Source organism: Pimephales promelas, chromosome 8, assembly GCF_988280905.1.
Source record: "Pimephales promelas chromosome 8, fPimPro1.hap1.1, whole genome shotgun sequence".
Lineage (NCBI taxonomy): Eukaryota > Metazoa > Chordata > Actinopteri > Cypriniformes > Leuciscidae > Pimephales > Pimephales promelas.
Genome location: NC_142776.1, coordinates 36902776 through 36916114, shown reverse-complemented (window position 1 = coordinate 36916114; position 13339 = coordinate 36902776). Strand labels below are relative to the sequence as shown.

The 13339-nt window shown below is 36.7% G+C and overlaps 2 protein-coding genes across 2 annotated transcripts; both read right to left on the bottom strand.

Annotated features, from left to right (window-relative positions):
- Nucleotides 1–419: 419 nt before the first annotated feature.
- LOC120493402 (uncharacterized) lies at nucleotides 420–7623 on the bottom strand. The gene is made up of 10 exons (XM_089134497.1): nucleotides 7159–7623; nucleotides 6068–6404; nucleotides 2739–3332; nucleotides 2553–2647; nucleotides 2249–2296; nucleotides 1759–2137; nucleotides 1383–1559; nucleotides 1083–1208; nucleotides 868–962; nucleotides 420–582 (listed from the first exon to the last, which is right to left on the bottom strand). Exons 2-10 carry the CDS (start codon nucleotides 6183–6185, stop codon nucleotides 502–504), a joined length of 1713 nt encoding a protein of 570 aa, XP_088990623.1. The 5' UTR covers nucleotides 6186–6404; nucleotides 7159–7623; the 3' UTR covers nucleotides 420–501.
- A 1209-nt stretch (nucleotides 7624–8832) lies between these two features.
- snrpb (small nuclear ribonucleoprotein polypeptides B and B1) lies at nucleotides 8833–13248 on the bottom strand. The gene is made up of 7 exons (XM_089134496.1): nucleotides 13110–13248; nucleotides 12051–12202; nucleotides 11290–11401; nucleotides 11022–11174; nucleotides 9832–9964; nucleotides 9490–9615; nucleotides 8833–9005 (listed from the first exon to the last, which is right to left on the bottom strand). Exons 1-7 carry the CDS (start codon nucleotides 13110–13112, stop codon nucleotides 8968–8970), a joined length of 717 nt encoding a protein of 238 aa, XP_088990622.1. The 5' UTR covers nucleotides 13113–13248; the 3' UTR covers nucleotides 8833–8967.
- Nucleotides 13249–13339: the final 91 nt, after the last annotated feature.

The window sequence follows — 13339 nt, the reverse complement described above, 5'->3', positions numbered from 1 at the left end:
TTAGAGTGCAGGTTTTCCAGTGTTAATAATTTTCTTCACAATTAATTTCGGTGGATTGAGTTTGTAGATATGTTGTTTAGTATGTTAAATGTGTGTAGCTTTCTTCTGGATGTTAAAATGTATGTTTATAGCCTTATGTGTTACCAGTGTATGATAAGAATTGCAGTCTTTTCTCATACATCCTTCAGCTGAGAGGCGTGTGTGTTGATTTTCTGTCCTCTTTCAATAAACTGCAGGTACGTTTAATTGTTTTGAATAAGGAAAAAAAAAAAACACTATACGATCTAAGAAATTGAGACATATTAGCTATAATATTAATGTAAAAATGTGTAACTATTTTATTTTATTTCTTTAATGTGTTTTGTGTGAAAGTGAATTTTCATAAATGAGAGACAACATTGTTGTAATACAAAACTTTATTGAATAAAATGATCTCAGAACAGCCTGTGACTAGAGAGAGAGTAAACACTGAAGGCGTGCGTGTTGATTTTCTGTCCTCTTTCAATAAACAGCAGGCGTGGTCCACTGAAGCCAATGGTGTCCTTGAGTTCTTTGTGGTGAGACGAGGTCCGCTACACAATCCTAAAAGAAAGACAATTATTATGATATTACATAATCAACAAAACAAAAAATGGATTTGTGTTAGAACTATTTACAATATTTGTGCAGTTCATATTTCAGTCATCAACCGTTTCATGGATTTAAATTCTAATCATGTAGAGCATGTCTAACAATTTAAACATGTCTGAGAGGTCAGGTGCTCTAGTAGTGAAAATAAGACGCACTGAAAATGCTTGAAAAGAAGAATCATTCAAGTATAAGACTGCAAGAACACTTTGATATATAATGCATGTAAATAAGTGATACCTCAAGGCCATCTGTCAAGCGAATCCCTGCATACACGCTTACAAAGTCTCCTTCACTGAGCTTCCTGACGACTTCATAGCTCTGGACACCGACGTCTGTTGAAAGAAAAATAAGAAGAGTTGACATGATAACTGATTTGTGCCTGAGTAAAGGTAGATATTGTATAAACCGTATGTTTGTCTTGTGTTATGTCGAAGTCATGACAGTAAACTTACCAATAATCGTCTTATCCTCAGGTGGATCATTTGAACACTTAAACCACTTGTGGACACAGACATTTTCCAATTCAAGCCGCGTCTCTGGGTTTGTTCGCAGGAGAGCGCATAGTAATTCGCAGCATTCTGTGAAGAAAGAGAAGAGCAGTCGTATTATTACCTTAAACTTCACACTCGCTCTCTTTGATTAGCTGAACGATCTAAATATGACTACATTACCCACACGACCATCTGTATTACTTTGTTCTATTTTGTATGATTTAGAATTGTAAGTGTCCTTTGCTGAAATCAAGATCTTACCCTGTGACAAGCCATCTTTGGCCCAGTTGTTGTCATTGAGATCTTCCAAGTCTTCTTGCTTTGGAAATCGTCCATGCAGCAGCGTAAACATGAGTAACCCGAGCGACCAAACTGTTGCTGGTTTCCCGTGATACTCGCCGTTGGTCATATACTCAGGGGGGCAGTGCTCTATTGTGCCTGGAAAAAAAAAAAAAAAGAGAGATTTAGTTCAATTTGTAAGTTTGTATTAAAAAAAACATTTTGACTATGCAAGAAATTATTTGATGCTATTGACTCCCAATGGTGGATCCCATTACTTGACGCTTTGTAGGACCTTGACTTATTCAAGTCATCTAAATTTGAAACCCACATTACAGCTCTGAGGAATAATACATACCGGCAAAGATTGTGTATCCCTCATCAGTCAGGATTTCGCCGCAGCCAAAGTCAATCAATTTGACATCCAGGGAGTTCGGGTTGATGAGCAGGTTTTCCGGCTTTATGCCACGGTGCAAGACTCCCCGTAGGCAGCAAATCTGAGCGGCGAGAGTTGCCTGACACATTATAACCTTTGCTATGTTCTCGCCGATGATCCCGTTGTGGCGGTTTAGAAATTGGTCCAAGTCCTCACAGGGTGTAGGATACTCCAGAACCATGATGTATCGTTCTGGCTCTACGACCCAGTCCAGAAGCTGGATGATCTCGGGAATCCTGATGCCTTTCTTGGCACGAATTAGCAGAGCGATCTCCCTTGGAACGAGTTCAGGACAATCCTCCTAAAAAAAAAGACAATTGTTATGATATTGCATGGAGAAAAGATGTAGAACACAACTAAACTACTGACAATTGCAGTTTGTCTATTGAAAAATTGACTGAGAGACACTTACAATGCGCATCCAATGTACACCCATGTTGCCAGCGAATTTCAGCGCCACCTAATCAACGAAACAAAAAATGGATTTGAGTTAGAATTATTTACAATATTTGTGCAGTTCATATTTCAGTCATCAACCGTTTCATGAATTTAAATTCTAATCATGTAGAGCATGTCTAACAATTTAAACATGTCTGAGAGGTCAGGTGCTCTAGTAGTGAACATAAGACGCACTGAAAATGCTTGAAAAGAAGAATCATTCGAGTACAAGACTGCAAGAACACTTTGATATATAATGCATGTAAAATAAGTGATACCTCAAGGCCATCTGTCAAGCGAATCCCTGCATACACGCTTCCCAAGCCTCCTTCACCGAGATTCCTGACGATTTTATAGCTGTGGACACCGACGTCTGTTGAAAGAAAAATAAGAAGAGTTGACATGATGTAAATAATATCACAACAAAAGCTTGTCTGTATTGTGTTATGTTAGAGTCAACTTACTAATAATCTCGTTTTCCTCCAATTGCTTCAACTCAGATGTCCGTCCGACACTACAGTCTGATATTGACCAGGCTGGACCTGGATGGAGATCGTCACTAGAGTCTGATGTTGCCCAGGGCGAGGCTGAAACTGAAGAGAGATCATCATTAGAGCCTGTTAGGAGATCATCACTAGAGTCGGAGTCACAACAGTCAGCCATCTCCAAGCCTGGAGCTGATGTGGTGCTGACTGGGACTTGGGGGACATCCACGCTGCAGTCTGCCACATCTCGGACTGGAACTTGAGTGACGTTGGCTCTACAGCAGGCCACATCTCGGGCTGGCACTCGAGGGACATTGGCTCTATAGTAGGCCACATCTTGGACTGGAATGCTATCGTCAGATGTGGCACATACTGTAGCTTGGAGGTCGCCAATACTCCAGACACAGCTCAAAGAGTCGATGGCGTCGGCACCCCATTCCGATGAATCACCGACTAAGGCCTGGAAGGCGGCGTCACTCCACTCATCATCGACTTGGTCAACATGACCAGGTTCCTCAGCAACGATGAGGACTTCAACAGCACTGGTATAGGTGACTTGATGAGAAGTCTGATCTAAAGAGAGAGAAAAGAGAAAATGGTTTTAATGAAATAGTTTTTAAAAAAGATTGCATAACCAAATTCATTACTAGACAGACACTAATATTGCTGCAACTACGCCTGTTGTTACAGTTTTTTTTTATTCGCTTTGGTACTATTTTCACAAGTAAGGTGTACATTTTCAAAACTCTTAGTACAAAAATCCAAACTGATCACACTTGTAACGCAGCTAGTCATTCTTTTTCAAAACCTGATGTAATGCTTTCAGTCAGTTGCACATGTTTTCAGTCCACATAATCATTATTTCAAACACAAGATTATTGTAATATGTAATGAGAACATTTGGTTTAATCACTGAAACACAACAATATGATCTTCTTTCAGTTTAGTACTTTTAACAATCAGTTCATCCAACAGCAAACAACGCAAGATACATGTTTCAAATCGGCCTTAGAAGTGCTGAAATGAATATGCTACAGTACTATAAAAGACAGATTACACAGTTTTACTGTAACATTAGGCAATACACTTACAGTACCCAACATTTACGTACATAATCTATAATTTTCAAATATCCATCATATATGTAGGCCTAATCAAGTGATGGATCAATGAAGACATCCTCTACAATCATTTAGGCAAATTATAGTTTTTATTTTTCAGATAAAATTGTAACATAGGTATACTTTCTATAATGAAATGTAACTACGTAAATAAGAACGAAACAGAACATTTAGTGCACACATTACTGTATATAGTGGCCAATTGTGGTTACCACTATGTGAAATCAATTAGCTATAACGAGTATTCATCATGTGTGGTTACATGTAATTTACTTGTAAATATTCATACAAACACACATTTTATTTCTGTAGTTCTCAAAATCCATATACTGTATATTGCTGAAATGAAAATCTATAGGTTTACCAAATGATTAATTGATTAAACATTAAGATCAGTTGGATTAAATAATAGACAAAAGTATTAAACTGAACAAAAAGAGATGCAAATCAAAAGTTTGATAGTAAGAGCTTTACTGTGAATGAAACAATAATGTAGATGAAACACTTATTTTGTCTTGTGAAAAGGATACTTTGTGATTGTGTGAATTGTACTAACACATGATGAAATGTTTGAAAAAAGTGCACTTTTGATGATCTGTTGTGATATTAGCACTAAGAGTTTTGAAAATGTACACCTTACTTGTGAAAATAGTACCAAAGCGAATAAAAAAAAAAACTGTAATTATGATGGCATTCAACACAGGTCTAATCCGTGCATTCCGCGTTCTCGGTCAGTAATGTTTTGTTCTCTGTTTAAGTGTCAAATAATTTAGACACCTCATAAAATGCATACGAGATCGGATTGATCTATACACAGTATTTACCTCAATTACATCAGAAGTAACTGTAATTTTTACAGTTTTTCTCAGTCGCTTTGGTGCATTTCTCACATCACTATTTACATTTGCACAACAGTTCAACCTCCACAACATTTTGTCATTTTTGCACATGAATCATCAACAAATTGCAAATGCTATCAATTGCGTTCATACAACTCACTGCTGTTTTATAACATTATCATTTGCTTATGTCGTGTCAGTCCAAATTAACTATACTTGTGAATGCTGAATAGACATTACATATAAAACTAATAGTCCTCATTTCATTGCTTGAGTCATCACATACAAAAATGTTAAACTAGTTGTCAAAATCCGTCAAGCATTTTTTTTTTATCTTTACAGTAAAAAAAAAACCTTTTTTATCCTAAATTGAACAATTTCTCGCAGGTGAACCTTAGCTTTCACTAATGAGAAGAGATGTGCATGAATGATTTACAGTATATGTATGTTGTTCAGTTCCGATATGTACTGTGATATTGTTTCCAGTTGTGCGCCGATCTACCCAAAGGGAGTTTATGTTTGTTGTAGATAAGGGTGTATTTTTTCTTTTGCACAATGTTTTAAACAAATTAGAATTGCAAAGACTATGCAGTAAAAATGTGAAACATACATATTCAGTGTCTTGTACCTCACTAAATACAGTAATGTGAAAATTTACTGTAGTTTTCAAATGGCTGTGCAAATAGTTTATAGGACTGTCTTGAGCATTTTCAGGTAGTGTCACCAAGATCTGACTTTTTTTGCACTGGCAAACACTTACAGAGTAAACTATCATAATGAAAACATGACAAAGACATTTGACTATCTTGTTCATCAACACTGTGTTAGGACTTTTCATCTTGACCACACTGACACTTTCAATGACATGAATACTTGCTTTTGAGGAATGAGTTATCCATTTTGAGCAAGTGACACTTTTATCAACTAAGTTTTGCAGTTTGTACTAATTGTTTTGAGAACTGCATTAACTGTTGTGCAAATGTAAATAGTGATGTGATAAATGCACCAAAGCGACGGAGAAAAACTGTAACTTACAGATAAATGAAGAGTAAACCCTTACTTTACATTTTAAATGGAAAAGTGATTAAATTACAGTAACTAGTAATTAGTTACACCCAAAACTGTACAGAGGTAATACATTCAAATGTCTGTTTAAAGGCATTCACACATCTGTCATCAAAGGTCTGTAGTTTCCATTATGTGCCAAGTATATTATGTTACTAAATTCTCAAGTAAAAGTTTTTCAATTAATGGTTAAGCATTATTATTATTAATTAGACTTTAAAAACAGAACTTTAGATGTTCTACATATACCAAATGATAACATTGACATGGTCCTCTTAGTTACCTTGACTTGAGGTGGTCTTGATGGTTTTTTCCTTCCTCTTGCGTTTCTGTTTTTTGTGTAAATTGTCTCCATTGTCAGAAACATCTACACATTTAACGCATGAAAATTTTAATCCCATTTTCAAATGCTAAATAACTACAATGCAATAAATGCTAGTAGAAAATTGTCAGCAAAGAAATGAGGAGAATATGTGAAAATGTGCTTCACAGTAGGCTACTGACCAGTAGGCTACTGTGACGTCACGTTATAGAACACATTCCAATCTAGCTTGACGTCATTGGAATTCTCTAGGCAGACTCAGCGTCACGTGGCCATCGTCACTCTGTGGGCGGGGCTTCTGCGGAAGTGAAAATTTGTTGTGGATTATGTTTGATAAACTCTTTTTAATAATGTCTAGCCTAAGAGACGGAAACACATATTGTATAGCAGCTGCACGATTAATAATTAAAACATCGCGATCTCGATTCAAACAAACACACAATCTTACTTTAACTACTTAAACATTTGTCATACAGGGATGTAATGGAGGCTAAAAACGCACGTAAACGCCGTTTACGCACCACCCAATATTCGTTAATAGGGTTTTACCCACCTCTCAATTGCGTTTATCCTCTCAATATCCTGTAGTTCCTATGACATTTTAAATTATGCTTATATCGTTTTAATTTCATATTGTTCATTAGTTTAAGACGAACTCTTTCATATTGCGCTGCATTACTGTGTGTTGTTGACTATTACGGTTGCCTGGTTGCAGTGTTGACGCTCGCGCAGCAGAAATCTACACAATGAGCGCAGCGCGCGCACACACACACACACACACACACACACACACACACACACACACACACACACACACACACACACACACACACACACACACACACACACACACACACACACACACACACACACATATAACTTCTACTCAGTTAACAACATAGGCCAGCTGCCTATAAAAATCTAAATGTGGAGTTTTTATATTTTTAACATATGTTAAGCAACCTCAATTATTTTTCCTGAACACCATCACGATTGAAAATGTGGCAATGATTTACAACAGTTCAATAAACAGTTCAAATTAAATCACTTACATTTTAGATGCAATATTGGCTTTCTGTTTCAGCAGCGGAAAAATAGTTCCAAACAAAAATCACAGCAGATCCACGGCGCATGTCACAGGAACACTCAACCTGTTTTCATTACTGAATTCACCATTTTGAACGAATCGAGTCAAAGATTCAATGATCCATTCATAAACATGTCTCATTCTTGAACGAATCAGCCGTTTGAATGAATGATTAAATGACTCACTCATTAAGACGGTCGCCTGCCACCACTTACTGGTGGTTTAGTGTTATGTTTAAAAGTAGTATCATTCTTTCCAACGTTTCTTATATGTAAATTTAAATCAATTTCATAACATCATTTTATGCAATTGTAATTTTTCAGTGTAAATGATTTCATTTGATCAACCCCTATGGTAACAGCCCTATAGGCTAGTGTCTTATTATTCGAAATAATTGAATTTATTGATCAAATTTAGGAATTTAAAATGAAAGATGAAGCAGACATTTAATAATATTGGGGGAGGGGATGACCTTTAAAGGTGCAGATATTACTATATTTAAATATCAAAGCTGATTGAACACTAAAGAGAAAATTGTTTCAGAATAAATTGACACAAAAATTAAAAATCCGGACGAGCAACTTTTTCATTTTATGCATGTAGCGCACATTTATTTATACATTATGTTTTATATTAAGTTTATAATTGGGATTTAGATTCATTTTTATTATCCATTTTAAAACTGTGATTTATTTAAAAACAAATAAATAAATATATTTATGTAAATATATTTAGATTAAAGTTTAGTGATTTACTACACCCTCAAATTGTTGCAAAGAAACCTGTATAAATCTATTCGTTCAGCTGAACACAAAGGAAGAATGCATCCGGGCAGATCTCACCGGCCATTACTTCAAATGTATTTTTCCTGCTATGGTAGTTTATGCCTGGATACATAAATTCTTCTAAATGTCTTCACGTACCATATAAAGAAAAGTATGGAGGTTTGGAACAACTTGAAGGCGAGTAAATGACAGATTTTTATTTTTGGGGTGAACTACCCCTTTAAGAAACCACCTCTGCCAACAACGCCGTGTGAAATGGGAACTTTAAATCTATATATATATATATATATATGGTTAGCTGAGACTATAGATGATTGTAGATCTAAAATAAACATCTCTGAACACAAAACATGATTTACAATAGTTTACTTTCAGGAAAATCATTTTGATGTGGTTGCAAGTGCCAGACCTTATATTACAACCTGACAGAATACATGCAGTATATTTATTTATATATATTATGCAGTATATAGGATATATGACCGGCTCAGTTTAAATGAACTCATTGAATGCTGTAATTAGTCTTTTCTGGAAAACACTAATGCAAAGGATCTTAACCCATTATTTACAAAAAGAAAAGCAGAAAAAATGTGTAACAATAGTTTTCTACTTTAACAGTTCTTGATTACGCATCACTAAACTCTAAATATTAACTATATGCATTAACCAAATGTAATTGCATACTGTATATTCTAAAAGAAACCATATGCATATGCGCAATTAAACATTACTAAAACATGCAATTTATGAGAGATGCATTATGAAGTTGCATTATTCATTTCTATAATGCATGTTTTTTAGGCCATTTATTAGTTGCATCAAGCAGTAAAAAAATAAGAGAAACACAAGTCATATTAAAACATAACTGTCAAACTGACACTTTATTATTAAAAAAAAGAAACAATACAAAAATCAAACTATACAAGAACTTGCAGATAAACTTTCCTGTACAAGGAAAAGACGGATCTGAAACACATCGGCCCAGAGGTTTACGGTCTGGGAGGACGCATGCCTGGAGGAGGAGGACCTGGAGGAAGAGCAGGAACACAACACAACAATGAGTGGTTGCACCATGTTAAGATATTATTGTTAAAGTGCAACTACATGTACTTCATGATTAGGATTTGGTTGAGGGTTAGTTGCATGTAATTATACATACTTTACAGTACATATGCAACAAGGACACTGTTAAATAAAGTGTTGCCCAATGAGCAAAACATTTTACAGAATTTATTCATTTTAGTTAATAAAACAAATTGCTGTTCATGAAAACCTTTGATTTTAATAACATCAGTAAAGCTGAAACTATTATTAACTGAGATTAATAAATGCTGTAGAAGTATAATTCACTCTTGGATCATGTTAACTAAGGTAGTTAACCAACAAACCTTATTGTGAAGTTACCAAATAGATCAGAATGCATGTTTGATTTCTGAAGAAAATTGAAAATATATCCAATAAAGTGAAAATCAAATCATGCATTTCATTCAGATTCAGTAAACAGGCTTTACCTCTCATTCCAGGCGGCGGCGGCCTCATGCCAGGAGGCGGCATTCCCATCGGAGCGCCGCGGCCGGGTGGCATTCCCATCGGGGGTCCCATGGGTGGCCTCATGCCTGGAGGAGGCCCCATCATCCCTGTGGAGGAGGCACAAGCACAAGTGTGAGCGTTAACCATCACACGACTGGAGGAGAGTAGTTAAACACCCATGTGATTCTGAGCTCAGTGTAATCCTGCTTCACATCAGCGGACACGTCATCGGCCTCAGAGAACATTTCTGTCATCACAGCTGGCGAATCAGCACGGCCATCAGAAAGACACACCGTAACTGAGAAACACGGAGACGTTCTCACCTGGAGGAGGAGCGCCTCGGCCCATCGGCGGAGGGGGTCCGGCCCGGCCGGGAGGGTACTGAGTGGGGGCGCCGGCTATACTGGCACCAGCAGCGGCCGCCGCGACCGTGCCTCGGCCCTGAGGGGTCATGACCTGACACACACAAAGACGCAGTGTTATCAAGAGAGGGACAGATGGGTTTCCATGCCACAAAATACAGCAAAACCAATCAAATAAAAGGAAAAATTATGCAATAAAATAAACAAATGTAGCAGAGAAAGTGTGAAGGCGCAAATAAAATTAGTTGCATCAAATGTCTGTGGAATAGTTAAGAGAAGGACAGCTGGGTTTCTGAGCAAAGGCACACAAAAAAAAAAAAGAAATTAATAAAAAGGACGAAAATTTTAATAAAAAGGACAAATTATAAGCTTAAATATCAATATAGTAATGAAATAAACCAGTACTTCACAAAAAAAAAAACAAAAAAAAAAAAACATCAGATGTCTGTGGAATTGATCCATGGACAAATATTAAATATTTATCAGCCATGCTTGTAATAATAAAAATAAATGCAGAAATGCTTATTTAAAGCTGCTTATCAGCATAATAATATTATGTGAATGTTGTGCATGTCTCTTATTTTATCTGCATCAACACTTTGCGTTGCATTCCACATATGAAAAGTGCTATACAAATAAATGTTTATTATTATTACTATTTAGTGAAAAATCCATGTTAAAAACTTTACTAAAAGTAACCCAATTTTCATGTTACCAGTATAAAAAAAAAACTTAAAATTAATAAAATAACTTGTATTAAGAGTTCTGAGATAATTTTTTTGGATTGCCCAATTACACCCTTATTAGAATATTAGTGAATGTAATGTAGCAAGAACTATTATTAGAAATTGTCATCTTCAGAAAAAGGTGCACTACCACCGACAGAACAAATAAAAAAAGTCGATGGAAAAAAAAAAAAAAAAGTACAAAGAAATGATTAAATGCATCATGAAATGCTGCAATTGATGTGTACAAGCGCAATGATACACAAGCACAAGTAAAGTGTGCAATAAATCATTCATGTAAAAAAAAAAAAGAAAAGCTATCCCTTAAAATGAAGTTATAGTCAAACACCCTGATATAAAATGGTAAACAATACAAATCAGGATAACTGACTGCACACAGACTCATGTCCTGTTAACAGTGCACACCTGTTGTGACGGGCCACCGACTCCTCTGACGGGTCCTGCGAGTCCAGCGGGAGCCTGTGCCATCGGCGCTCCAGCGGGAACACCTCGACCCGCCGCTCTGCCGACACCGGGACCTCCAGCCACTCCGGCCAGCGGCACGCGGGCGATGCCAGTCTGTTTTAAATGGCCGACATAATCAGTTTGATCAAAGATAGTTGAAATAAGCTCAATTTTACACAAGCACCCGATTAAATAAAAAGCACTATATAAATAAATGTGATTGACTCACGTCTTTAGGAGGGGGTCCTTCTACAGTCATGGACACGAGATTCTCTCCTCGGAGCAAAACCAGACCCAACACCCTCTTCTCCTCTCGCTCCGGCTGCTTGGAGTTCTTGGGTCTGTGAAGGACGTGATTGAGAAATATTGATATGCTGAATTTTCATAACAGAGGGACTTTAAAGGAATAGTTCACCCAAAATGAAACTAATCCATGATTTACTCACCCTCAAGCATGAATTTCAGCCATAAATATCCTGGCTCTTCCCAGCTTTATAATGGCAGTGAATGGAGGATATGATTTCAAAGGCCAAAAACACATTCATCCATCCATAAGTAAAGAGTACAACTCTAGTGTTAATAAAGGCCTTCTGAAACCATATTTATAACTTTATCAACTATAATCACTAGCTTCTAGTAACAGCTGTATGCGAGTCTAGTTCTGGTTGAAGTGACGCCTGACTCGATGTGTTGACGAACATGGAAGCTCATAAAGCAAAACAAAACTGTTTAGAAAAAGTTAATTTTTTTTTTTAAATGCATGGCTTTGCTTCAGAAGGCTGTTATTATTGTATTTTATAATGCTTCAAAATCTCAGGCTCTATTCACTCCCATTATAAAACTGGGAAGAGCCAGGATATTTTTTAGTAAAACTGACTATGTTCGACTGAAAAAAGAAAGTCATGTACACATAGGATGACTTGAGGGCGAGTTTAATAAGGAATAATTTTTTTGGGTGACATAACCTTTTTAAGTTTCACAAGGACTCACTTGATCTTTCTGAACTCGTCACAGTCGCACAGGATCAGGTTCATGTGTTTGTCGAACGCTTTGAACGTGCCGATGAAGATCCGCCCGTCCTGCAGGATACAGCGCATCCGGAAGTCGATGTGCTGCAACATCTTACTGCTCTTGCCGACCGTCTGAAACACAATAAAGAGAAAAGAGTAAGAGATGAGTCATATGAACATAATCCAGCTGATACTTTTTATAACAAATTAAAGGGAAAAACCACCAATACGTTGTACACTTCATTGCGTTTTGGTGGCTGATTTACAATTCTATACTTAATTATGAACGCTTAAAGCATTGAAATCAGAAAAAAAATGACCGTAATAATCGTTTGAGCAAAATAAAAGTCTCTTCACAGTTACCGCCGCAAAACTCGCCGCCTGAAGCAGAGTACATGAAAACGTAAACCATACACGACTACAGCAGAAAAAAAGTGCTGCAAATCAGAATTACGAAATTGAATGAAAACGTATATAATGTGAACGCTTAGAGCAATGAAATCCGCTTATAAACAAACTATTGGCGACGACGGAGGTTTAAGCAAAATAAAAGTCTTCTTCCGGTTAGACCTACACAACTGACTTGAGCAGAGGACATGAAAACGTAAACAATAAACTTATACAGCTAAACAAACAAAAATACGTCCTGAAAAACATAATTCATTAAATTTCATCAAAACTCATGTAATAACGTCCGATTAACGCATTTAAATCGAAGCCTCAAGCTGAAGTTCGGCTGCAAGAGCAAACAAACGGCGCTCATTCATTCTCCTGTCTGGATTTTAGAGATACATTTCTGTATTCTGTATTATTATACAAATATTTCAGGAATAAACTACCATAACTAACGTGCTTTATATCACAACTTTAGCGTTTCCGGCTGCTTTTTTCTTAGAACACTGCAAGCGGTTTTGCTCTACGTATCAACAACGTAATGGAAACGCAGACATTTTTTTATTCAAAATCCTAAATAACCAATAGAAAAATATTAAGATAACCGATAAATCACACACTAATGAGCTAAATAATGAAGTCTTACCATGGTTGCTGTTAGGATGGCTCCGATTAAAATCGGATTCTGCCAAACAAGGTTTAAAAATTGACCCGCGAAGCGCCGCTGGGTCCTTTAATGGAGGCGAAGCGGAAGAGAGTGCGACACGAAAAAGAGTCCAACCGGAAACACGGAACACGATCAAAAACGGTCCCTTCCTCTTGTTTGTTAGTTTTACGATAAAGTGTCTTCAAAAATGTAAAATAAATAAAGGAACA